We start from the raw sequence: 26,667 nt of genomic DNA, 5'->3' as shown, positions 1-26,667 counted from the left end.
GGAAGAATTCCCAGGGGAGAAAGCTCACTGTGAAAGACAGTTCTGAGATTACAAGTTCCCAGGCTGGGAAAGGAAAAGAACAGAAGTAAATCCTTAGGAGCTAAGAATTGCCTTGGACTGGTTCAAGAAGAATTGAATGTTTACTTAAAGGAGAGTGTAAAGTATATCTGTGAAGTCTGTTTGTGGTTGTAAAAGAAAAAAATGGGAATGTTCTGTTTTGTGGTTTAAATAGCATGTTTAGTCAATAGTGCTTTTAGTCTTTTGTTCCAGTAAGTATTAAAACGGTGAAATCTTGTCATGTTATCAAGTTATCAGTCTTGCCGGAGAACATGACATTGTCTTAGAGGAAGTACAGTGTTTACTAGGCTGAATCCTGGGATGTTGAAATTCTCCTAGAAGAAATTGAGTAGACTAGGCCTGTATTCTCAAGGTCAAGAATGAGGCATGATCTTATGGAAAATCTTAAATTCTTAAGAGCTTTGACAGGGTAGATGCTGGGAGGATGTTTTCTCTAGCTGGGGAGCCGAGAACTAATGGTCACAGTCCCAGAATAGAGAGTCAGCCATTTAGGACTGAGATGAGGAGAAATTTCTTCAAAGGGCTGTGAATCTTTGGAATTTACCCCCAGAGAGCTGTGGATGCTCAATCATTAAGTATATTCAAGAGAGATTGATTGACTTAGTATCCAAAACTCTATCATGGATATGGGGATGGTGCAGAAAGGTAGAGTTGAGGTACTGTAGAAGATTAACCATGATTTTATTAAATGGCAGAGCTAAATTGAAGCCTAATGGCCTACTCCAGCTCCTATTGTAAGGAACATATCTTTTTATTTCTGTTGGACTGTTGTAAAGAACATATCTTTTTATTTTCTGTTGGACTGTGGATTAAAATTACAATGGCAGCAGGTTGAAAGACATGTCCACTGGAACAGGATGAGAAATATATACAATATTGCAGCCTTGGAACAGAGTGTGCCATGAAAGACAGGATGGTGCCGGAAAGGAGTCCTGGACCAAGGGAGCTGCTTGGCAACAATGTTTAATTGGCTTCTGACCAGGTTTTGTGACAGCAGTGCAGCGGAATAGCTCCTACCCTGAAAGGAACGAGACCTGAAACCTCTTTCTCCTGTGCATGGAAGATTCCAGTGATTCCACAATAATAGCTAGTTGGCATTTTCTCCTCCTTTCTCTATAACCTGCTGTCCCTCTGAAAATCCCTGTCAGGAGGCAAAGGGGAAATTCACTGTTGGAGGCATTGAAAGGCAAATGCTCAACCAATGAACTAAATACTGAAAGTGCTGGCAGACCACCTTGTGTCATCAACAAGAACTGAAAAGAATTTGGAAGACATCGATCAAAATCAACCCATCGAATCATGTACTCCAGAATTGGTGCTATTGAACTGTTTTATCCCACCTTTAAAATCCATGATATGTGTGTGTGTGTGTGTGTGTGTGTGTGTGTGTGTGTGTGTGGGTGGGGGGTCGGGGTGGGGGGGGGGGGGTGATTTAGGAAGGGGGTAGAGTTTAAGTTATCATGTTAGAAATTAGTATTTCATATTTCTTTTTTTGCCACTGGTTAATGACAGTTTATTCAATAAACGGTTACTTGTTAAGTTTACAAACCTAGTGCTCGTATTCGCTGAATCTAAATTAAACAGTTAGGTAGAATTGGGGCAATCTGGTGGTTTGGTCAAACTTTTCACATCTGTCGCAGCTCGGGGAACATTGGGGCTTGATATTGCAGCGCACTATCCCCAGTGAGTTGTGATACTATTTCTTATGTTCTTAAGCATTTTGCTGATCAACTTAACAGAAAAAAAGCAGTTAATTGATCGCAAAGATTTTTATTCATCCCAGGTAGCCAGTATGTTTGTAACTTACATACCTCTGTAGTATGTGCGAAGGAATCGATCCGTAGTTTTCAGTCACCACCTTTGGCTAAATTCAGAAAATTAGTTCTGTAAATAGTTACAACATTAAATGAGCATTGAGTGTGTACAGTTCCTGTAGGAGTAGTAAACTCACAGCCCAGAACATGAATTACAGTGACTGTTAAACTCTATTTTCACAACATGGGATTTTACTGGCCTTTTGAGGATTGCATTGTGGTGTTTTCATTTTCTTCGATACAAGACAGTGGTTTATTTTTTCTTAGCTGAGTAAGCTCCATTTTTGTAAAATTCCAGAGTTTTTAACTATTGTTTTCAGGTATCAGATTCTGTGATTCAGACTACTTTTCCATGAAAATCAAAAATCGATATCTGTCACCATAATTCAACAATTGGAGAAGGGGAGCAAAATGGCATTGCTAATATAAAAACTATGTATGTGTAGTTATATTTCTGGGTACCCTGACTTCAATTCCACAAAATGAAATGAATTGAAAGCAGCAACATCCTTAATAAATATACTAGATTCATAGGTCACAGCACAGAAGGAGGGCATTCTGCCTATTGTGACCATACCGACTCTCTGCAAGAGCAACTGGTCTTTCCCCACTTCTCTGCCTTTTCCCAGAGCCTTGCAAATCCTTTTTCTTCATATAATTATCCATTCTCTTTTGAAAGCCACAATTGAATCTGCCACCACCACATTCTCAGGCAGTGTATTCCAGATCTGAACCACTCACTGCAAGAAAACGGTTCTGCATACATATGAATTAGGAGCAGGAGTTGGCCCTTCGAGCCTGCTCCGCCATTCAATAAGATCATAGCTGATCTGACTGTAACTTCAAATCCACATTCCTGCTTACCCCTGATAACCTTTCACCCCCTTGCTTATTAAGAATCCATAAACTTTTGAGGAAGAACATTCCAAAGACTCACCACCCTCTAAGAGAAGAAATTTCTCAATTGTCTTAAATGGACGACTCATTTTTAAACTGTGACCCTTAGTTCTAGATTCTCCTGCAAGAGGGGAAACACCCTTTCCACATCCACTCTGTCAAGATCTCTCAGGATCTTGTATGTTTCAATCAAGTCGCCACTTGCTCTTCTTAACTCCCTAACAGATACAAGCCTAACCTGTCTAGCTTTTCCTCGTAAGACAGCCCGCCTATTCTAGGTATTAGTTTAGTAAACCTTCTCTGAACTTCTAACGCATTTACATTCTTCCTTAAATAAGGAGACCAATACTGTACACAGCACTCCAGATGTGGTCTCACCAACACCCTGTATAACTCAGCTATATAGTACTTGAGAAGGAGTTTTGTTTGTTTGTTTTGATCATAAGACGTAGGAGAAGTAGGCCGTTCGGCCCATCAAGTCTGCTCTGCCATTCAATGAGATCATGGCTGATCTGATGATCCTTAACTCCACTTCCCTGTTTTTTTCCCCATAACCCTTGATTCCCTTACTGATTAAAAATCTGTCCATCCCAGCCTTGAATATACTTAACAATCCAGCCTCTACAAGTAATCCACAGTTTCACTACCCTCTGAGAGAAGACATTCCTCCATATCTGTCTTAAATGGGTGACCCCTTATTCTAGGATTGTGCCCTCTGGCCCTAGACTCTCCCACAAGGCAAAACAATCTCTCAGCATCTACCCTGTCAAGCCCCCTAAGAATCTTGTATGTTTCAATAATGTCACTTCTCATTCTTCTAAACTCAAGTGAGTACAGGCCCAACCTACTCAACCTCTCCTCATAAGAAAAGCCCTCCGTACCCAGGATCAACCTAGTGAACCTTCTCTGGACTGCTTCCAATGCCAGTATATCTTTCCCTTAGATAAGGGGACCAAAACTGTTCACAGTATTCTAGGTGTGATCTAACTAGTGCCTTGCGTAGTTTTAGCAAGAAATTTTTGTACTCCATTCCCTTTGAAACAAAGGCCATCATTCCATTTGCCTTCCCTATTACCTGCTGAACTTATATGTCAGCTTTTTGGGATTAGTGCACGAGGACGCCCAAATCTCTCTCTGCTGCAGCTTTCTGAGTCTTTCTCCATTTAAATAATATTCCACTCCTCTATTCTTCCTGCCAAAGTGCATAATCTCTCATTTCCCACATTATATTCCATCTGCTAAGTTTGTGCCCACTTACCTGTCTATATCCCTCTAGACTGTCATCTTCATCACTAGCCTTCCCACCTATTTTTGTGTCATCCACAAACTTGGTGATAGTACATTCACTTCCTTCATCTAAGTCATTAATATATATATTGTAAATAATTGTAGTCCCAGCACTAGTTACAGGTTGTCATCCTGAAAATGCCCCCCTTATCCCAACTCTGTCTTCTATTAGTTAGCCAATCCTCTATCCATGCTAATACACTACGCCCAACACCATGGATTCTTAGCTTGTTAAGTAGCCTTACACGCAGTACCTTATTGAACGCCTTTTGGAAATCTAAATGTATTATAACTATTAGTTCCCATTTATCTCCTGCTTGTTACCTCCTCAAAGAATTCTAATAAATTTGCTATTTTATAGCAAATAAAATATTTACCCTTCATGAAGCCATGCTGACTCTGCTTGATTATATTATGCATTTTTAAATGCTCTGCTATTACATTCTTTATAATGGACTCTAACATTTTCTCAACGACAGATGTTAAGCTAACTGGCCTATAGTGACCTATTTTTTGTCTCCCTCCCTTTTGAATAAGGGTGTTACATTATCAGTTTTCCAGTCTTCTGGGACTTTTCCAGAATCTAAGGATTCTTGGAAGATTACTACCATTGCATCTATTATTTGTGTAGCTACTTCCTTTAACATTCTAGGTTGCAGCTTATCAGGTCCAGGGACTTATTGGCCTTTAGCCCCATTAGTTCCCCTAGTACTTTTTCTTTAGTGATAGTTATTGTGTTTTTTTCCTTCCCTGCACCCCCCCCCCCCCCCCCCCCCCCCAGCCCCTTGATTATTTAGTATTTTTGGAATGCTATTAGTGTCTTCTACCGTGAGGACTGATGCAAAGTATTTATTCAACTCCTCTGCCATTTCTTGGTTCCCCATTATTATTTCCCCAGCCTTATTCTCCAAGGGGCCTATGTTCACTTTGGCCTCTCTCTTCCTTTTTTATTTATTTAAGAAGCTCTTACTGACCATTTTTATATTTAGCTTACCCTCAAAAGTTTATTTTTCCCCTCACTATTTTCTTGGTCATCTTTTGTTGGATTTTAAAACTTTCCCAATCCTCTAGTTCCCAATCTACCACTAATCTTTGCCACACTGTATGTTTTTTTTTCAATTTGATATTATCCTTAACTTCCTTGATTAACCATGGTTAGATTATCCCCTTCCTAGAATCCTCCTTCCTTGCTGGGAATCCTTCTTCCTCCAAGGTCATTTCTTGCTATCGTATTTATTCCATCTCGTACTACCAAAGGCTACCCCACCACCCTTTCCTTCCTGCCTGTCCTTTCAAAGTCACATACCCCTGAATATTTAGTTCCTTGTAACCATGTTTCCATCATACCCATTAACCTCTTTTTGTGTCAATTCATTTATTTTGTTCCAAATACTATGTACATTCAAGTAAAGAGCCATGAATTTTGCTTTTTTACCATTTTTTCCCCCCTTTGATCCTATTTACTGCTTTTTTTAAATGAGTGTGCACTCTGTCCCTTCCTGTCACACTCTGGGTATCATTACCTAAATAGCTGTCCTGCAATGCTCCCATATCCTTTTGCTTTGTAAGCTTACATATCCCCTCTCCAGAACCCTCCCTTCCCCCTCTCTGTTTGGTTTAAAGTCCTCTCTGCCGTTTTGAACTGCAAGGCTCTTTAATTAATGAAAAGCTGGAAGACAAAAAGGCAATCATGTGGCAGAGGCAAACACAAAGATTGAACCTGTGGTTTTGTTGGGGAAAGGTTGAGAACAGAAGGCTACCCTGACACTGGCTCTCTCCCTCTCTGCTTTGCGAAACCTCTATGTGGTTCTTGACCTGTAGCCAGATAATCCTCATCTGAGTGTAGTTTGTCTGCATAACTTTGGACTTGCTGAGACAGGAAGAATTGGTCCAGCTATACTCTCCTCCATGCTGAAGCATCGTTGGTGAGTTTCCGGACATCCACGGGCCCAGTGGCACATCTTCACCCAAGGGAACCTCAGACCGATGACCTCAAACCTCAGTGAACTTTAATTTTTTTTCTTTTGAGGAAGTTTATTTTCCATCCATCTGACTCTGCAGAAAATTACTTGTGTGCCTTTTGTTTGTATATGTGTGTGCTGGGGAGGTTTAAAAGGGTTAGTTGGTTACACTTCCAGATTACAATTGTGTGTCAACCAGTTCTTGAAACTTGTTTAAAAGGAGTTTTGTTTTATAATAAATTAATCATTGAGTTTTTGAAAGAAGCCAGGTCAGAGTCTCTTTCCTTTTGGTGAGAAAATTAAACATTTAAACTAATGGTACGGCCTGCAGAGTAGTGGGGCTTGATAATTTTCCCACTCCTCCCATCCCGGCCGCAACAGTAGCCTCCTTCCTTATGTCCTCTTCATTATTTATTTTCCTACCTATCTTTGTATCATCAGCAAACTTAGCAACCATACCTTCGGTCCCTTCACCTAAGTCATTTATATAAATTGTAAAAAGGTGAGGCCCCAGCACTGATCCCAGCACCACTCATAACATCGTGCCAACCAGAAAATGATCCATTTATGCCTACTGTTTCCTGTTAGCCAGCCAATCTTCTAAAGGAAGCCATTTTTGAAATCAGGTTACAGATTCTTTACGAATTGATGAATATCATAGACAGAGGTTCTGTGTGGTCAGCAGAGAGAAAAGGCTACTTGATTTGGTGAGCTGCCACAGCTGGATACAGGAGAGAGATGGCCTCTTGTCGAAGAGATTCATCCAAGAGCCTCCTGTGGATTCCAAGAAATTTGTTCTGGTTTGGTCAGGGGGAAGAATCATCAATGGAACAGGCTTCACTGATGGTGGTGGATTTAATAAACACTCAAAAAACTGAGCAAATTGCCTGGACACAGACACTTGGAAGTTACTACTTGGTAAAATGAGGATATGTCAACCCATTGGAAGCTGGAAGCAACTGCAGACTGTTTGCTAAAAGGACTGTAATTCTGTGGAAAGTGGGATATGTGATAAAATATAAGCTGCCTACAGAAAAGAAAATATTGTTTAGTCATTGTTACAGTAAAGGTTTTAACACATGAAATCTTGATGTGTCACTGTTTCAGCTATAAGATAGAAGTTCAATTTCTTTTTAAACATTATCAGTCTCTGCATGGATCGTAACACTCGTGAATCTTTTCTGAATTGTCTCCAATGCCATCACATACTATTTAAAGTACGGTGCTCGAACTGAACACACTGCTTCAGTTGAGTCAAACCAGTGTTTTATACAGGTTCTTCATAATATCCTTGCTTTTATATTCTCTGCCCCTATTTATAAAGCCCAGAATCCCATATGCTTTATTAACAGCACGCTCAACCTGCCCTACCGCCTTCAGTGATTTGTATACATATACCTGCAGGTCCCTGTGCTCCTGCACTCCCTTTAGAATTATACCCTTTATTTTACATTACCTCTCCCTGTTCTTCCTACCAAAATAAATCATGTCACACTTCTCTGCATTAAATTTCACCCTCCACTTGCCGCCCATTCCACCAACCTGTCTGCCCTTTTGAAGTTTATCCCCCTCACAGTTCACGATACTTCCAAGCTTTGTGTTATTTACAAATTTTTGAAAATGTGCCCTATACACCCAAGCCTAGGTTGTTAATATTTATCAAAAAAAGCAGTAATCACAACACCGACTCGTGGAGAACCCCACTGTATACCTTCCTCCAGTTCAAGAAGCAAATGTTCAGCACTACTGTTTCCTGGTACTCAGTCAATTTTATATCCATGCTGCTACTGTGCCTTTTATTCCATATGCGTTGACTTTGCTGACGAGCCTGTTTTGAGGCTTATATTTGAAGTGCTTCCGCTGAATGCAGATATACAATATAAGTTGATAATAGTTCTTTTTAAAGAAGTTGCCTTAATATCCAGTTGTGACTGATATTGGTTTTAGAAATAGTTATGGATTATGATGATCAGATATTCCTCTATGCTGCTGGGGCAAAGGAGGGAATATTGCCTGTAGGACATCAGACCAGGTTGGAAAATATCCTGTGACTAACAAAAGCAGCGATTTAATCCTGCAGCAAATAGGAAAAGGCTAAATCATTTTTAAAATAACTTTAGATGGGGTAAATGTGATCTAAAATTTGTTTTTATAAGTCGCTTGTCTTTGGGAGTTGCAGATACATGGAACTGTTCTAATTCATCACATTTTCTAAAAGAGGCTGTCTGCAAGATGCAGTCACTTCATTAATAAGTAGAATAGCCAGGAGCAGGAGCTTTTAAGTTCCAATTGAATTATATGCAAAATCTTGTTAAATAAGTGAGGTCTAAACGAGCAGTGAATTGAGATGTCAAATGATTCTGTGATGAGGTAAACTATTGCCTGAATTTTGATGACGTCCCCTTATTCAAAGGGTTTTTAACACAGGAAAATATGTGGCAGTTTCTGCTATATTGTCAGTTCATCTGAATTGACATTTGGACCCCCTTGGGTACCTGCCTAGAAGCTTAGCAGTAGGATGTCTTTAAGATGTTCTTTTCTCTAAAAGTTTTGCCAATTATTCAGTTGTAAGAAACCTCCAAGCTCCTCTGGTTTGAGGCTTACTTCCTGCTCCCTTGATCCCATCCCCACTAAACTCCTGTTCATACAACTTCATTTCATGGGTCCCACGCTGGCTAATGTAAATAGCTGCCTGCCCTGAGGTATTGCCATCCTGCCTTTAAATACTGACTTGACCTCCTTCCACAAAAGCTCTACCCATAAACTCACTGTCCTTACTAACTAGTGCCATATTTCCAATCTTCCTATCTTCCTTGGCTCTTTGAAGTTATTGAACATGTTGTCCCTCAGTTACATGCATGTGGCTCCAACTCCCTGTTGAATCCCTTTAATAAGCATCAAAATGGCTCTCAGTAAAACAGCAAATGAATTCTGTGACTATAGCCTATTGTCCCTCCTTGCTATTTTCTGCCTCTTTGCATCCTTCAGCATAACCAACCACATCATCTTCCTCATACACCTATCCTCTATTGTCCAGTTTAATGGAAATGCTGTTACTTGATTCTGCTTCTATATCTGATAGAAACCAGGATGTCTGAAGCACTGGCTTCCATTCCTGGGCCTAAACTGTCACCTTCAAACTCCCTCTGGAGTCTATCCTTGGCTTCCCATCCCTTATGAGCTTCCCCTTAGTGCCATAACATATTCCCCATATTTGCCATAACATGAAATTGGCCTTTACATGTAAACAGGCACTTAGCACTGTCTCTCTATTGTCTTTGTGCAGTTGAACTGCTGGTCTGAGCATCCAATGATGAGCTATAACTCCCTCCAGCCAAACTTTGGATAGACTGAAGCAACCATTTTTGGCCAGTGCAACATATGATTACCCTCATGTTGTCTTGTGCCTTCCCTAACACATATATTGGGTTAACCAGATTACTCATAACCTCAGTGTCCTGTTCAACCCTAAACTGAACATCCAACTGGACATCCTGTCTACCACAATGGCTGCCTACTTACTACCTTAGTTTATCTGCTGAAACCCTTAAAGGTATCTGTTTCCTGAGACTCAGCATAATCCAGCATACTCTTGGCTGGCTCTGCTCCATGCTCTGAAAACTTCAGCTGACCAAAGCTCTGCTGCCTGTATCCTTTCCCACAATATTCTGCTCACATCCCCATTCTTGCTGCCCTACATTGGCTTCAGCCCTTTCATGCCTCCAAATTAAAATTCCCATCCCTATGCTTAAAACAGTTCATGGTTGTGCTGCTCTTTACCTTTAAGCACCTACGGTTGCTGGCAATCTTTCCGTTGTTCTTAATTGCACATCCCTGTCCCCTCCATTATTTCAGTCAGTTATCTCTCTCGTTCTGGAAATAACCTCTCTAAACTGCCAAAGCCCATATCTTTGACCAAATATTTGGTCTGTCCTCCTTTGGCTTGGCATCCTTTTTTACTCTGCATCTTTATGATGCACCTTTGGACATTTATCTACATTAAAGCCACTATATGTATGTATGTTTTTGAGAGTAGAGCTGCATGATTGTCAGCGATGGATGTCATAGGGTACCCACAACTTTGGTTATGTCGGTGCAGAATTTTTCTCCTGCAGTATTTTCCCTTTTGTCCCCCAAACATTCCCCCTCATTCCCAGTGTACCAGTGTGAAACTGACACCAGTTTTCTCTTTTTTTTAATCATTCATGGGATGTGGGCGTCACTGAATAGACCATTTATTGCCCACCCCTAATTGCCCTTAAATTTGTTAACTCCAATTTATTTCACACATCGTGGGTCTGGGGTAATTAATCTCACTCACCTCAGTCACTTATGTGACTTTGTTGACACCTGTAAATACAGCCCAGCTACTTTGTGTTGCTGGTTTTTTAATTTGTCACGGCGTGACTGATATTTAGGTGGCAGTGCAAATTTCAAAACTCACTCCTGTGACATCAGATCTGTTACTGTACCTTTGTTCCATTTTGCTTATTGGTTAGCAGCTTTTCATTTGAAAAATGTGCATGCTGCACCTGAGACCACAGTCCATCTAAAATATCCTCAAATCATCAAACTTTGTAAAAGTCCTGATGGGATTAACCCAGTGAATTAAATTGTTGTCTATTGAGAATTTCTAGAAAGAAAAGAAGCTAACGCCACAGGAATTGTTATCCAGTTAATTTCACTTTATGGTGTCCTCTCAATTTTGGGTCCTGTTGATCAAAAAATCTCTTTGGAATTATGAATTTCTGTGACAAAATGCCTCAGCTCAGAGGACTCTTGGTGTTGACACGCTTCACCTAAACTACTTTCACTGAATTGTCACCAGGTGGGCTGGATACCATCTTTATGGTCCATGGTGAGGTGTTAATACTTGATGTGAAATGCATTATGATGGCTAGATGTGGAATTCTTAGCCACTGATTTACATGTACTTCTTTTTGAGATTTAAAAAAAATCTGCCTATTCCAAAATATAACGTATATCTTGCAATAATTTTAAGCCTGTATGAAGCAGCTTTAATATTAAGTTTTGTTTTATGGATGCAAAATAAATATCCTGATGTACCAGAAAATAGTCATTGGTTGGTCTATCTGGCTAATCAGTTTGGTTGATGCACTTTTCCTTAGGAAGGAATATTCAAATTACTCTAAGTAGTCATTCATCAACTTATTCAAAAGTTATGAAATTATTGGCAGGAAAAATGGCAAGGGCTTTACACTGCATGACTCACAACTCAACCCAGAGTTTCTCACTGAGGGGTGGATTATGTAATGTGCATGTTATATCCATCCATGTGGCCCAATCTATAATGAGGCATAACAACACTGAAGTAATGCATCACTGTCTGCAGGCCAACAGTAACTATTTGTAGAGCCCTGTAATCTGTGAATCAATTACAGGTGAGTATACTTTTCAATGCCTGTGTGTACTTAAAAATGAAAAATAATATTTTTCTCTGTTCTTAAGGATATGGGTTAATGAGGAAAGTGTTGTTGAATTATATGGATATTGCCAGTAATTTATATGAAGTCTAGTTTTGCTTCCTGTAAGAAGCCCCTTCTTTCCACCGTAAAGAAATGATATTCCTTGCCAATATGTTTACCTTATAGCTAAAGACTTTTTTCAACTGAAATTACGTAAATAGGATTGAATGTGGTTAATCTTTTATTACCCGAGATTGAATTTTTGATTTAAAATGGCCTGTATTTACACCATGTACATTGACTACCAATTTTACCTTTTTGAGTTGATGCATTTCTGATCTGCTAGAGAAACATTTAATTGCCTTGAAATCTAAAAATGTGGTGACCTGTATCTTTTCTCTACTTTAGAATTTAGGTTGATCCACCTCCTTTTTCATTTCAGGCGCAGATTTCTTTCTTGCAAGGGGAGAGGAAAGGCCAGGAGAACCTGAAGAAGGATTTGGTTAGAAGAATTAAAATGCTTGAATATGCTTTAAAACAGGAAAGGTGTGACTTTTAATTTTTTTATTGGTTCTGTAATCTGGATGAAGTTAAAGTATACTTCTAGAATAAAACACTTCTTATAAGTACTTCCCTTTGAAGATTTTAATTATTGTGAAACAAATATTATAAATGGTTCCTATAGATTTATATCTGTTCAAGCTGATCACACAACGTTCTGACAGTTTCAGTGTAGAATTTTAGTTTCATATTTGTAATCATAAAATAGCATCAAGTGTATGCATTTAACACTGGAAATACTCAGACTTGGCAGCATCTATGGAGGGAGAAAAAAGTTAACGTTTTACTGCCTTTATTTCAGATTTCCAGCTGCCTTATTACTTTGCTCTTGTATTAATGTTTTGAAGGCTGTGTGGTGGTATTTCTATACTGGTGAATCTAAAAAAACTGTTTGAAGAATTTTGAAATTATTGGCTCCATAGATTTTTCTGTTTCCATTTTAATTGGCATTCAGAATGGGGGCAGGCAGGAAAGTGGAGTAGTGGCTTTAAGGCCGCAATTGGATCAGCCATGACCTTATGGAATGGCGGAGCAGACTCAAGGGGCCGAGTGCCCAATACGGCTCCTAATTCTTATGTTCTTATTACCTGTATACAGCTTATGTTCTTATTACCCATATAAAGCCTGGACAACATCCAGGCTTAGGCTGATAAGCGGCAAGTAACATTTGTGCCACACAAGTGCCAGGCAATAACCCCCCAGCTCCAACAAGAGAATTAAACCATCACTTTTTTTTATATTCAATCACTGAATACCCCACCATCCACATCCTGAGACCTTTGACCAGAAACTGAACTGGATCAGCTGTATGAATACTGTGGCTACAAGAACAGGTCAGTGGCTGGGAATTCTGAAGCAAGTAACTTGCTGTCAACCTGTGCCCCAAAGCCTGTCCATCATATACAAGGCACAGGACAGGAGTGTGATGGAATACTCCCTACCTGCCTGGATGAGTTCTGCTTCAACAACACTGAAGAAGTTCAACACCACCCAGGACAAAAACAACCTGCTTGATTGGTATCCTGTCTTACATCTTAAACATTCACTCCCTCTACCACCATAGCGGCAGCAGTGTGTACAAGATGCTCAACAACTTACCAAACCTCCTCTGACAGCACCTCCAAACTCCTGACCTCTTCCACCAAGAAGGACAAGGACAGCAGGCACATGGGAACACCACCACCTGTAAGCTCCCCTCCAAGCCCCACACAATCCTGACATGGAACTATATCACCGTTCCTTCGCTGTAACTGGGTCAAAATCCTGGAACCTGAGAGGTGATCATGTTGAAACATAAGATTTCTAAGGGAACTTGATAGGGTGGATGCTGGAAGGATGTTTCCTCTTGTTGGGAAAGCCTAGAACAAAGGGCACAGTATAAGAAATAAGGGGTCTCACATTTAAGTCAGCAATGAGGATTGTTAGACTTTGGAATTCTCTACCCCAGAGGGCAGTGGAGGCTGGGTCATTGAATATATTCAAGGCTGAGTTAGACAGATTTTTGATCAACAAGGGAGTCAATGGCTATGAGGTGCAGGTACGAAAGTGGAGTTGAAGCCACAATCTTCTCGGCCCTGATCTTATTGAATGGTGGAGCAGGCTTGAGGAGCTATTTCTTATGAACTCCCTTGATAACTAAGGAAAGGGTAGGCCAATCAAAGACGTACAAGGTAACTTGTACTCTGATGCTGAAGATCTGTGCAGGATTCTCAATGAGTACTGTCTCTGTCTTCCCTAAGGAGAGGGATGAAGCAGGTATTCTAGTTAAAGAGGAGCAGTGTGAAATAATAAATACAATAAGTAATATGAGAGAGTATGTATTGGAGGGACAGATATCCATGAAGGTGGATAAGCCACCAGGGCCGGATGGATTGTGTGCTAGGAAGCCAGGGAGGAAACAGCGGATGCTTTGAGGATCATTTTCCAATCTGAGACATAGGTGAGGTGCCAGAGGATTGGAGGCCTGCAAACGTTGTACCATTATTTAAAAAGGGCGCGAGGGATCGACCAAATAATTATAGGCTGGTCAGTCTGACTTCTGTGGTGGGCAAATTATTAGAATCAATTCTGAGAGACAGAATAAACTGTCACTTAGAAAGAAATGGATTAATCGCGGATAGTCAGCATTTTTTATTTGGGAAGACTGTGTCTTACTAATTTGTTGAATTTTTGAGGAAATAAGGTGGATTGATGAGGGTAGTGCAGTGGATGTTGTCTACACGGATTTAGTAAGGCATTTGACAAGGTCCCTAATGGCAGACTAGTCAGAAAAGTAAAAACCCAAGGGATACAGGGGAACATGGTGAGTTGGATTCAAAATTGGGGCTCAGCGACAGAAAACAAAAGGTAATGGTTGATGGATATTTTTGCAAATGGAAAATGCCTTCCAGTGGTGTTCCACAGGGTTCAGTGTTGGGTCCTTTGCTGTTTGTTTTGTATATTAATGATTAGGACTTAAATGTGGGTGGCATGATTTGGAAATTTGCAGATGACACAAAAATTGGCTGTGTAGCTGATAGTGAAAAGGTAGCTGCTGTCTCCAGAATAATATCAATGGTTTGGTTGGGTGGGCAGAAAAGTGGCAGGTGGAATTTCAGTCCAGAGAAGTGTGAGGTAATGCATTTGGGGAGGGCAAACAAAGCTAGGGAATACACAATAAATGGGAGGATATTGGGAGGGGTAGAGAAAGTGAGAGACCTTGGAGTGCATGTCCACAGGTCCCTGAAGGTGGCAGGACAGGTGGATAAGGTGGTAAAGAAATCATATGGAATGCTTTCCTTGATTGAATGAGGTATAGAATACAAGAGCAGCAATGTAACGATGGAATCGTATAAAACGCTGGTTAGGCCAAAGCTGGAATTTTGTCTACAGTTCTGGTCACCACATTATAGGAAGGACATGATTGCTCTGGACAGAGTAAAGAGATTTACAAGAACGTTGCCAGGGCTTGAAAATTGCAGCTATGAGGAAATATTGGATAGGCTGGAGTTGTTTCCCTTGGAACTGAGGAGGCAGAGGGGTGACCTGATTGAGGTGTAGAAGATTATGAGGAGCCTAAATAGATAGGTACCAATTTGGTGGATAAAGCTAAAGACAGCATCTAAAAACAGGAAGACATAACCAGGCTTCCAGGATTGGGTGGATAAATGGCAAATGAAATTCAGTGTTAGATGATTCATTTTAAGAGGAGGAATGGGAGGAGAAGCTCTTGCACCTGTGCTCTGGCTGACTGAAATATATTGTCATCATGTGACTTTGGTAGATGGAAGTAAATACAATATATATCAAATATATCAAATCGAGACTCATACAATAAAGAAGCTGAAAAATGTAATGAATGTTAAGTAAACAATAAACAGGCAAATAAAAAGTACTCAGTATTGTATATTTACAGTAATTACAGATGTACTAACCTCAGTGTTGTAAATGACAGAGACCCTTCTGAGCCCTTAACACAAAATGAACAGATGAAAAAATGACCCTTGGGTTTGCCAGTATCTGCCAGATTTGGAAGTCAGGGTAAGAGTGATATTGAGGTTACGTAATGCAGCATTCTAAGGAGATGCCTTCCTTTTTTTAAAAAAACTGTTCAAAACTTCCTGTGGTTTTGCATGTGACACAAAGTTCTCAGATGTGTCACATAAAGAAAGAAGGTTCCTGAAAGTTAGGTGTCTTATTCAGAATGGAATTCAACTAGCCTGTATAACCCAGCTATTTGCTGCCTTTTACTTTTTTCCCCTGGTTATGGAGTCTTGAATTAGAAATCTCAGTTTCAGAATAAAGGTCAGCAATTTGGGACTGAGATGACGAGAAATTTCTTCAGTGAGGGATGTGAATCTTTGGAATTATTTACCCCAGAGTATTTCGGGTTCTCAGTAATTGGATATGTTCAACACAGAGGTCAATAGATTTTTGGACACTGAGGGAACCAAGGGATATGGGGATGGTGCAGGAAAGTGGAGTTGAGGTAGATGATCAGCCATGACTAAGCCATTGAAGGACCTATGGCTTGCTCCTGTTTCATTCACAGCATCATGTTACTCTTTTTTTTAAATCTGAAACTAACTTAGCCATATGTATGATCCTCTGGCTCTCTGAAAATCCTTCTCTGAAGTTTGACTTATCTTTGTTTTGACATCAACAGTTCTATTATCTAATTTTCTGTGTACAGTGAATGGTCTGGATATTGTGTTATTCCCAGAAGGATTTCTGTGTGTTGCATTAATTCAGGATAACTTGATTTTTAACTAGAAGCTAGCAATTGTATAGGTATCAAATAAACATTTTCCCCATCTCTCTTTCAGAGCTAAACATCATAAATTGAAATATGGGACCGAGCTCAATCAAGGGGATATGAAGCCTCCAAATTATGACTCTGGTAAGATATAAATGCTGAAGATTGCATTTCACAAAAAGGTAGCAAACACATCTCTAAGTATCATCAAAATGTTTTTGTCATTGAGTTGTGAAATCAAGTTTTAGGAGAGACATTAGATTTGGCATTAGATCTAAACCTTCAAGTTACTAGGCTCATGCTGTAAGAAAGAAATAAATTAGTGAACTAGATTGAAAGATGCAGTGTGTTCTGTAGGATATTGGAAGAACATTTTGTACAATAATATTACTTTTCTATTTAGAAAAGTAAAGGTTCAACATTATTACATACCAGTATGTATTTGTGTGGGATAGTAGGATGAACTGTCCTTTGATCTTTGGGATTAAGACATGATATCTGTAAAAGTATTGCTGAAAAAAAGACACATGCCATCTGAGCTTTTCGTCTTGCACTCAGGATAGCTCACAAATTACCAAACTAGAATAGGAGAATAACAATTTATACTGCATGAGAAGAGAGTGCTGATTGGTTGGCAAGTGGACACTGGTGGAGGAGTTTCCATGGAGAATGCAGCACGGAACAATTAGCTGCCTAGCTTTGTTCAAATTCAAACTGGGCAGGTTGACTCTGGTCAAGGCATTGCCTTAGGGAATGAACCAGGGAATGACTGTTCCCAGAGCTTTTGTTTAGATGAAAAATGTGCAAGATGTGGATATGTTTCTTCTGTCTGCAAAGAACAGGGCCCTGTGTGTGATATTATGTGGCTTCTTGCATGTGTAAGTGAGCCACACTGCAAGCTCGACTGGCGATCTTAAATTGGTTTTCATTGTAATTCTTAGCACAATCAGGATTGTTTAGCAGGTGTTGTCCAATTGCAGAATCACATCCAATGTTGGACCCTGTGTTTTGAGTTTTGCAAGTACGGGCTAGTTGGGTACGGTCAGTACTTTGCTTGTTGCGAACACCTGAAGGGATGTGCTGTTTAACATTATTTGCCAATAATTGGAACATATGGCCTATATACCTGGCACCACCTGGCACTGAAATTCATAAAACACATTGCTCATTTGTGTGATAGACAGAGCATCTTTTCGGCTTGATAGCAGCATCCTGTTACTGGAGAATACCACACGTGTTGCTATTACATAGTAACAGTGTGCAACGGCTAGCTTTATCTGTTGCTCAAATTTGAGACACTTACCTTTCCAAGTAATCTGAGGTAAACTGGGCACTCTTCAGGGCTGAAAGTGACAGTCTTTGGCTCATTCATGAGTTGGCATGATGTACAGCAAGTGATGATCTAATCAGGGCAGCCATTATCCTGTGGGATGGCTTTGATGCGCCCTATTTCAGTATCAAGCTTACATGGTAAGCGAATTGTTCAGGCCTTATTTACAACGTTGCCGATAAGACCATAAGACATAGGAGCAGAAGTAGAGCATTCGGCCCATCGAGTCTGCTCCACCATTCAATGAGACCATGGCTGATCTGATAATCCTCAATTCCACTTTGCTGCCTTTTCCCCATAACCCTTGCTTCCCATACTGATTAAAGATCTGTCTATCTAAGCCTTGAATATACTTAACGATCCAGCCTCTACAGCCCTCTACGGTAAAGAATCCCATAGATTCACTACCCTCTGAGAGAAGAAATTCCTTCTTATTTCTGTCTTAAATGGGCGACCCCTTACTCTGAGATTATGTCTTCAGGTCCAAGACTTTCTCTCAAGGGGAAACAACCTTTTAGCATCTACCCTGTCAAGCCCCCTAAGAGCCTTATCTTTTTCAATAAAGTCACCCCTCGCTCTTCTAAACTTCAGTGAGTACAGGCCTAATATACTCAACCTCTTCTCATAAGGATATCCTGCCATACCCAGGCTCAACCTAGTGAACCTCCTCTGGACTGCCTCCAATACCAGCATATCTTTCCTTAGGTAAGGAGACCAAATTGTTCACAGTATTCTAGGTGTGGTCTAACTAGTTACTTGTATAGTTTTAGCAAGATTTGCCTATTTTTATACTCCATTCCCTTTACATAAAGACCAACATTCCATTTGCTTTTCCTATTACCTGCTAAACATGTATGTTAGCTTGTGATTCATGCAAATCCCTCTATGCTACAGCTTTTTGCAGTCTTCCTTCATTTAAATAATATTCCGCTCCTCAATTCTTCCTGCCAAAGTGCATAACCTTACGTTTTCCCACATTATATTCCATCTGCTAAGTTTGTGCCCTCTTACTTAACGTGTCTATATCCCCCTATAGCCTGTCTTCCTTACCACTTGCCTTCCCATCTGTTTTTGTGTCATCCGCAAACTTGGCGATAGTACATTCACTTCACTCGTCAAAGTCATTAATATATATTGTAAATAATTGTGGCCCCAGCACTGATCCCTGTGGCACTCCAATAGTTACAGGTTGTCATCCTGAAAATGCCTCCCTTATCCTAACTCTGTCTTCTATTAGTTAGTAAATCCTCTATCCATGCTAATATGTTAACCCCAACACCATGGGCTCTTTTCTTATTAAGGTACTGCACGTAAGGCTGCTTATCGAACGCCTTTTGGAAATCCAAATATATTACATCTACAGGTTCCCCTTTATGTATCCTGCTTGTTAGCTCCTCAAAGAATTCTAATAAATTTGTCAGGCAAGGTTTCCCCTTTATGAAGCCGTGCTGACTGCATGATTATATATGTATTTTTAAATGCTCTGCTATTACATCCTTTATAATAGACTCAAACATTTTCCCAATGAAAGATGTTCAGCTAACTGGCCTATAGTTACCTATTTTTTGTGTCTCTCCCTTTTTGAATGAGGGTGTTACATTGGCAATTTTTCACTCTGGGACTTTTCCAGAATCTAAGGATTCTTGGAAGATTACTACCACTGCATCTGCTATGTGTAGCTACTTCCTTTAATATCCTAGGATGCAACCCATCACGTCCAGTGACTTATTGGCCTTTAGCCCCATTAGATCCCCATTAGATTGCCTAGTATTTTTTCTCTAGTGATAGTTATTGTATTTATTTCCCCCCCACGTCACTCTTTGCCCCTTGATTTTTTAGTATTTTTGGAATGCTATTAGTGTCTTCTACTGTGAAGACTGATGCAAAGTATTTATTCAACTCCTCTGCCATTTCCTGGTTCCCCGTTATTAATTCCCCACTCTCATTCGCTAAAGGGCCTATACTTACTTTGGCCTCTCCCTTTTTATATATTTAAAAAAGTTCTTACTGCCCATTTTTAAATTACTTACTAGTTTACCCTCAAAGTTTGTTTTCTCCCTCTTTATTACTTTTTTGATTATCTTTTGTTGGTTTTTAAAACTTTCCCAATCCTCTGGCTTCACTAATCTTTGCCATATTGTATGCTTTTTTTTCTTTCAATTTAATGCTATCCTTAACTTCCTTGGTTAACCATGGTTGGTTTATCCCCTTCCTAGAATACTTCTTCTTCACTGGGATATATCTTTGTTGTGAGTCTTGAACGTCTGCCATTGTTCATCAACCGTCGTTTCTAGAACCTCTTTCCCAGTCCACTCCAGACAACACTGCCCTCATTCCTTTGTAATACCTTTATTTAAGTTTAGCACAGTTGTTTGAGACCCAAGTTTCTCACTTTCAAACTGAATCCTAATTTCCATCATATTATGGTTACTGTTTCCTAGGGGATCTTTTACTCAGATCATTTATTAAACCTGCCTTATTACACATTACCAGATCCAAAATATCCTGATCCCTGGTTGGATCCACAACATATTGTTCTAGGAAACTGTTCTAAATACACTCTGAATTTTTGCTCGTGGCTACCTCTGCCAGTTTGATTTTCCCAATCTATATGAAGATCAAAGTCACCCAAGCTGCCTTTTTTACATGCCCTCATTATCTCCTGATTTATTCTCTGTCCTACAGTATAGCTACTGTTAAGGGACCTATAGATTACTCCCACCAGTGCCTTCTTCCCCTCATTATTTCTTACCTCAATGCATATAGATTCCACATCTTCCGATCCAAGATTATTTCTTGCTATCGTACTTATTCCAGCTCGTGCTACCAAAGCTACCCCAGTCCCCTTTCCTTCCTGCCTGTCCTTTCGAAATCCACATACTCCTAAATATTTAGTTCCCAGCTTTGATCTCCTTGTAACCATGTCTCCATAATGGCTATAATATCATACCAATTATCCCCTCTTTGTACCTTTAATTCATTTGTTTTGTTCCAAATACTATGTGCATTTAAGTAGTCATTAATTTTGCCTTTTTACCATTTGTTTCCCCCTTGACCCTTTTTGCTGCTGCTTTTATGTTTGTGTACACTGTCCCTTTCTGTCACACTCCTGGGTATCATTACCTAAATAGCTGCCTTGCAATGCTGCCATATCCTTTTGCTTTGTAAGCCTACATATCCTCTCTCCAGAACCTTCCCCCCTGTATTTAGATTTAAGCCCTCTCTACAGACCTCATTATCCGATTTGCTAGGAGACTGGTCCCAGCATGGTTCAAGTGAAGCCCGTCCCACCAGAACAGCCCCCTTCGACCCCAGTACTGGTACCATTGCCCCATGAACTGAAACCCGTTCCTCCCACACTAATCTTTAAGCCACGCATTTAACTCCTTGACTTTATTTACCCTGTGCCTGTTTGCCTGTGGCTAAAGTAGTAATTCCGAGATTATTGCCTTAGAGGTTCCACTTTTTAATTTAGCTCCTAACTATTCAAATGCTTTCAGTGGAACCACCTTTTAGTCCTATCAATGTCGTTGGTACCAATGTGGATGACAACTGGATTCCTCCCCACCACTCCAATTTCCTCTCCAGCCCTGAGGAGATGCCCTTAACCCTGGCACCGGGCAGGCAAACAACCTTTGGGACTCACAAGCACTCACGGCTGCAGAGAACAATATCTATCCCCCAACTATACTGACCCCTACCACTACCATATTCCTATTTCCTCCCCACTTGAATGACTCCCTGTACCACGGTGCTGTTTGCTCATCCTCCTTGCAGTCCCCACTCTCATCCACACAGCTTTCAAGAACCTCATAACTATTGGACAATTGCAAGGGCCGAGGCTTCTCGAGCACTACCCCCCTGGGTCCTCATACCTGCCTCACCTGCAGTCACGCCCTCCTGTCCTTGATCATAGATCAAATTTGAATTCCCTAATCTGAGGGGTGTGACCATCTCCTGGAGCAAAGTGTCCAGGTAACTTTTCCCCTCCCTGATGTGGCACAATGTCTGCAGCTCCAGACTCCAACTCTGATCAGAAGTTTCTCGAGCTGCAAACACTTAGGACAGATGTATTTGCTCTGGATCGCCTTGGTGTCCAGCAGCGCCCACATGCTGCAGCAGCAACACATCACCCATCCTGCCATCACTATCATATTTAATTAAATTAATGAATTACCCTAATATCCCTGCTCTTTATACTTGAAGAATTTATTGTAATTAATTTCTCTTACACCAGTATCGATCTTATACTTAACAAGCTATTTTTAAGAAAAAGAGGAAAAAAATACTAGAGACCTAAACACAAACTAAAGACCTTTCTTTACTCACCAATCAGCTGCTTTCCTTGCACTCACATCACATTGTGGTTCGTGATGTCATTCTGCCGCTGGTCTCACTGCAGATAGGTCTCTCGATCCGCACCTTTTATCCTCTCCCGCTCACCTCTCGCTCAAAATATACTATTTTGAGCCTTAGGAATAGAATGAGCCTTAATCACTTACCAGATACTCACCAATTAACCAGCTTCTCCTGTAACAGAGCAAGAATCAATTCCTGGAGGCTGAATAAGTCTAGGCAAAAGCAACCAAACATCTCTTTCCCTTCCTCCACTTTAACTCCCTGAAGCGCTCAACTCCAGCACACTATTGTAAGTCACACGCAAGTGCTAAGTTTCACTAAGTTGGCTACTTATATATGCTTCTAACACAAAAGGCCTCTCTGAGTTACTTAATGAGGATCCAGTTTCAGCTGGTTCTTAATTAAGTTGCTCTTTCACTGGAATCCTTGAAAAAGCCCTGCTTAAGGTTGGCAACTACAGAATTTAAACTGTAGGTTTCAGTTTACTGCCAACTACAAACTAAATTATGTTTGTACAAAATAAAAAATTAAATTTTTTACCCAACAACTGCACTCACTCAGTCCTAAGAGAAGGCCAGTCTTAGTGTGTGGAACTGTAGGAATCCTGATGTGTATTTTGACTAGTGAAGATAGGCTTGTGGTAGAAAGTAGTAGAGAACCTGTTGGTAAATTTCTCAACTAGCATGTCCATTTCAAAGGTGAATTTGAACTTGGAATGAAGTTCCTTAAGATGTGTAATGAAGTTGTTACAGCTGCAGATTCACATATAGCAAACATATCATCTATGTATCGGAAATATGCAAAGGATAGAAGGATTCCATCGAAGGTGCGTTTCTCATGGAAACAGATGAAGATGTTTGTGAGAGCTGGGCCTAGAGGGGATCCCATGGCAACACCATCTATTTGGGCAGACATGGTGTAGCCTACTCATGCAATAGAAATTGTTGTTTTCCCCCGTTACAGTTTGGTAATTTCTTGCAAGCTATCCTGATGAGTGCAAGACGAAAAGCTTAGATAGCACGTCTCTTCCTTTTTCCAACAATACTCAAGTTCTGTACTACCAAATAACTATTTATATCATAAGACTTCAGGAAAAGTTAGTATTAGAAGCTACTTCTCCATTTTCTCAAATTTTGACTCCCTTTTTAAAAAATATATTTGATTTTTTTTCAGTTTGTTTCCTTTCTCCCCCTCCCCCCTCCCCTCTCTGTGCAATGTACTAATGAGCAGACCCAGGTTTACTTGCAGGCCCTTCTTAATACAGTACCCCTGAGTGACCGCTCCAGAAATCAAACATTGATTAGGCAAGAGATGTATGCTGAGTGGACTGTCACAAAGATTAGTATTGTGGCACCTACTGTGCCTGAGTTTACATAATCTTGATTTAGAAGCTGCCAACTGGTTAGATTGTCAACGGTGCAAAATGCTTGAGTGAATCTGAGGAGGCAGCTTGGGAATTAACAAAATGAGTTGGATTGAATATGTAAGTAGATAGAGTACTAACATTCAATATGGACAAGTGTAAAATACAGGACATAATAGGCCTTATAAGTACTCAATGAGCATTGTCAAAATAGCTATGGCTGCAATTGAAAAGTCCCGTGTTTCTAGTAAATTTAATTCTCAACAGTTATCTATGAAGCAAAAGTAAAAAAAATACAATTTTGAACTATGCAAGAACAACTTTATTTATGCAGCATCTTTAACAGTTATTTTTTTACTATCTCAAAGCACTTCATTTTTAGGTCAGCTCAAACCAGCGTGGGAAGAGTGTTGAGGGAAGGCGATGTTAGTATTGTCACAAAGGGAGATTTTGAAAAATGGAAAAAATGTAGCAAGAGTCAGGAAGTTCTGGGATATGAGAGCAAGTTGCTTTAAGCCTCTGCCATCTGGTATAATGGAGCAGGGGAGGGGTGGGAGATGGTGTGGAGGAAGAGAGGGTGCAGTAGATCACCGTAGTTCATGGAGTAGCATAATATCCCGACCTGAGTTTCCTACCCCAAGAATTGTTCTGTAACCAAGAATGCTTTCTTGCACTTTCACAACATTATCATCATCTGCTCCTGCCTCTTCCTTTACCACCATTAAAACTATAGGCTGTGCCCTTTTCTGGTTTAGGCTCAACTTCTGTAATGAGCTCCTACCTGACTTCCTTTCCCGTAACCTCCACAAATTGCAACTGATACAGAATGCTTCACCTGTACATTGTCAAAAGCCCCATCCTTTCTGAAAATCACTGACTCCTTGTATCCTAAACAATTGACTTTAGAAATCTAGTTTTCAATTTTAGCTTCTTCAATGTCCTGTCCCTTCCTGCTGAAGCACACTTTAGTCCAGTAATTTTTTCATCTGCACCATACTATACCTCTCATTTTTTTTTGAACTGCACGATCCTGCTGGATTTCAGAATCACCTTCTCCTGCACCCCCATGCACCCCTCATCTTTTCCTTTTGTCATTTCCCTTGATATGCCCAGTTTATCCTACACAATTCAGTGCATCTTGTGATGATTCCTGTATGTGAAGAACACAAGAGGAAATGAAAGTTTTGCAATGCATACTTTACAATACCTTACCTTCTGCCACATATTCCCAGATACAGTAAATAAATAGTACAAGGTGTTGAAGTGGAAATATAGATTGCAAGGTCCTTCCCTGAGTAAGAATATGAAGTTGGAAACACATTTCTTAATAGAATAGCATCTACAAATGAATATGCCAAGCTACATTCCTTTTTTGTGATGTTCCTCTCTAGTCTCAAAACTCAGACTTCAATGAACTTGTTTATAATGCAAAAAAAATACATTGTTGGATGTGATTTTACAAGTCGTTTTGAAGTACCGGTGCAAGCTGCTATCTTGCATAAATATTGTATGATTCTGTTTTGGGCATGAGTGCTACAGTTGATTAGACTCTGACCTTTGACCTGAGAAATGGGTTTGAATCTAGCTCAGACTAATGAGATGAAAGTCTCTTCTGTCTAGTAGTAAGCAAATGACTTTGGGCTGTTTCAAACCAGATTCCAATAAGTGTGGACTACACTCATTGATACTAAAATCGGTCACCATTTTCAGATAATTTTCAGCCATTTTTGATCACCTGCTCTGGCTTACCAATCCTACAGTTTTTTTTTTGATCAACTGGATCTTCTGTTGAGAACCTAGAGTTTGATTGTATTAAAGAGCCCACATTCATTCCTCATTGGATCATACCCCATTTACCCAAGTGCAAAGGCAACAGCCAGTTGTCTGGAACTCTCAAGTGTGCATATGGAGTCTGTTTGTGGTAACCAGCTAAAACTGTGCAGCTTGACAGTACAGAGCACTGATGAGGTTCCTACTGGCATACCCAAATCTGACCGTCCTATCCATTCGACACTGACTAGTATGACATGTTGAGCTACGTGGGCAGAATTACGGCCCTCGGTACTGGCTGTACTCATTTAAGGCCCTCTTAATAAGCTTGATTCTTTACAGTTATATGTCAGCCACAGGGTGCCTGATATGGGAAATGAAGACAGTCATACCTGTGCAGTATTGGCGCATGGATCAGTAGAATGGCTGGTTAAATGCACAATTGTGAGAACACTTAACACTGGGTGACTGAAAAGTTATTCATTTCCCAGCAGCAACATTGATCAACTTGAGCATAAAATTCACTAAGATTTTTAAAAATGAATTTATTTGCTTTGTGATGACACATGTAGCATTCTGAGAGTGAAGAGGGAGAAGGTAATGCATGTGAAATTACAAATTTAATCTTTAAAATTAAGATTAAACCTCAAAATAGCTATAACGATTACAAGTCACTGGAACATTACCTGAAACAATTCCCAATGCTCTGACAGTGGAAATACTATTTCTCATAGTACAGTTGTATTGTACTTTCTGGAGTGGTGTCTACATACTTATCAACACAAGAATTGGAGATGTAACTGCTGCTGAACAGTTGGCCAGCATTTAGGGCTTCATGTGAGGTAGTCTTGCACCATTTCCATTTTGTAGTATAAAGTATCACACTTTTCACATTCTCAGGAAGCCCTAAACCACTTCACAGTGAATAAATTACTTTTGAAGTGCAGTCAAACAAATGTAGAAGCCAGTTGATGCACATGGAGGTATCTCAAACAGCAAATGAGATGAATAGCTAGTTAACCTATTCTCATGCTGTTGGTTGAGGGATAAATATTGGCCAGGACATGGGGAACTTGCTGCTCTTCAGCTAGTGCCATGGAATCTTATTTCCACCTGAACAGGCAAATAAGAACTCTGCTTAATGTTTCATCTGAAAGACAGCTATCTATCAGTACAGCAGTCCTTCCACACTTCCAACACAATCTGGACTGATATCAGTGCAATATGGGAGAGACTATAAATTCAAACCCTGCAAAATGAGCATTTAACTTTGGTTTTGAAGAGTTAAGAGGAACCCAAGACAATCTAATGTTGAAAGGGTCTGTTACCTGCTCTTTCTAATGTTGCACATGTAACTATCAGTAAGAGATTGGTGACCAGAGCTCTGCTTTCCCTGACTGAAGATGTTTAAATTTTTACTGTTGGCTGACAACAATCTCCTTCAGACAATGCAAAATACTGCGGATGCTGGAAATCTGAAGCAAAAGGAAAAACTTAACAGGTCCAGCAGCATCTGTGGAGAGAGAAACAGAGTTAACATTTCGAGTCTGTATGACCCTTCTTCAAAGCTGAAAAAACACCTGATTC

At 40.1% G+C, this 26,667-nt stretch overlaps 1 protein-coding gene across 2 annotated transcripts in view; it reads left to right on the top strand.

Moving 5' to 3' along the window:
• The window catches only part of strn (striatin, calmodulin binding protein), a 118,812-nt gene that overhangs the window by 43,506 nt on the left and 48,639 nt on the right, over nucleotides 1–26,667 (top strand). For both annotated transcript variants that reach the window (XM_041187725.1, XM_041187723.1), the window contains exons 2-3: nucleotides 11,906–12,009; nucleotides 16,329–16,402. In XM_041187725.1, the coding sequence (XP_041043659.1) occupies nucleotides 11,906–12,009; nucleotides 16,329–16,402 (178 nt within the window). The remainder of the gene's footprint in view (nucleotides 1–11,905; nucleotides 12,010–16,328; nucleotides 16,403–26,667) is intronic.

Source organism: Carcharodon carcharias, chromosome 5 (genome assembly GCF_017639515.1).
Source record: "Carcharodon carcharias isolate sCarCar2 chromosome 5, sCarCar2.pri, whole genome shotgun sequence".
NCBI lineage: Eukaryota > Metazoa > Chordata > Chondrichthyes > Lamniformes > Lamnidae > Carcharodon > Carcharodon carcharias.
The sequence above is the reverse complement of the archived record's forward strand: the minus strand, read 5'-3'. Positions and strand labels throughout refer to the sequence as shown.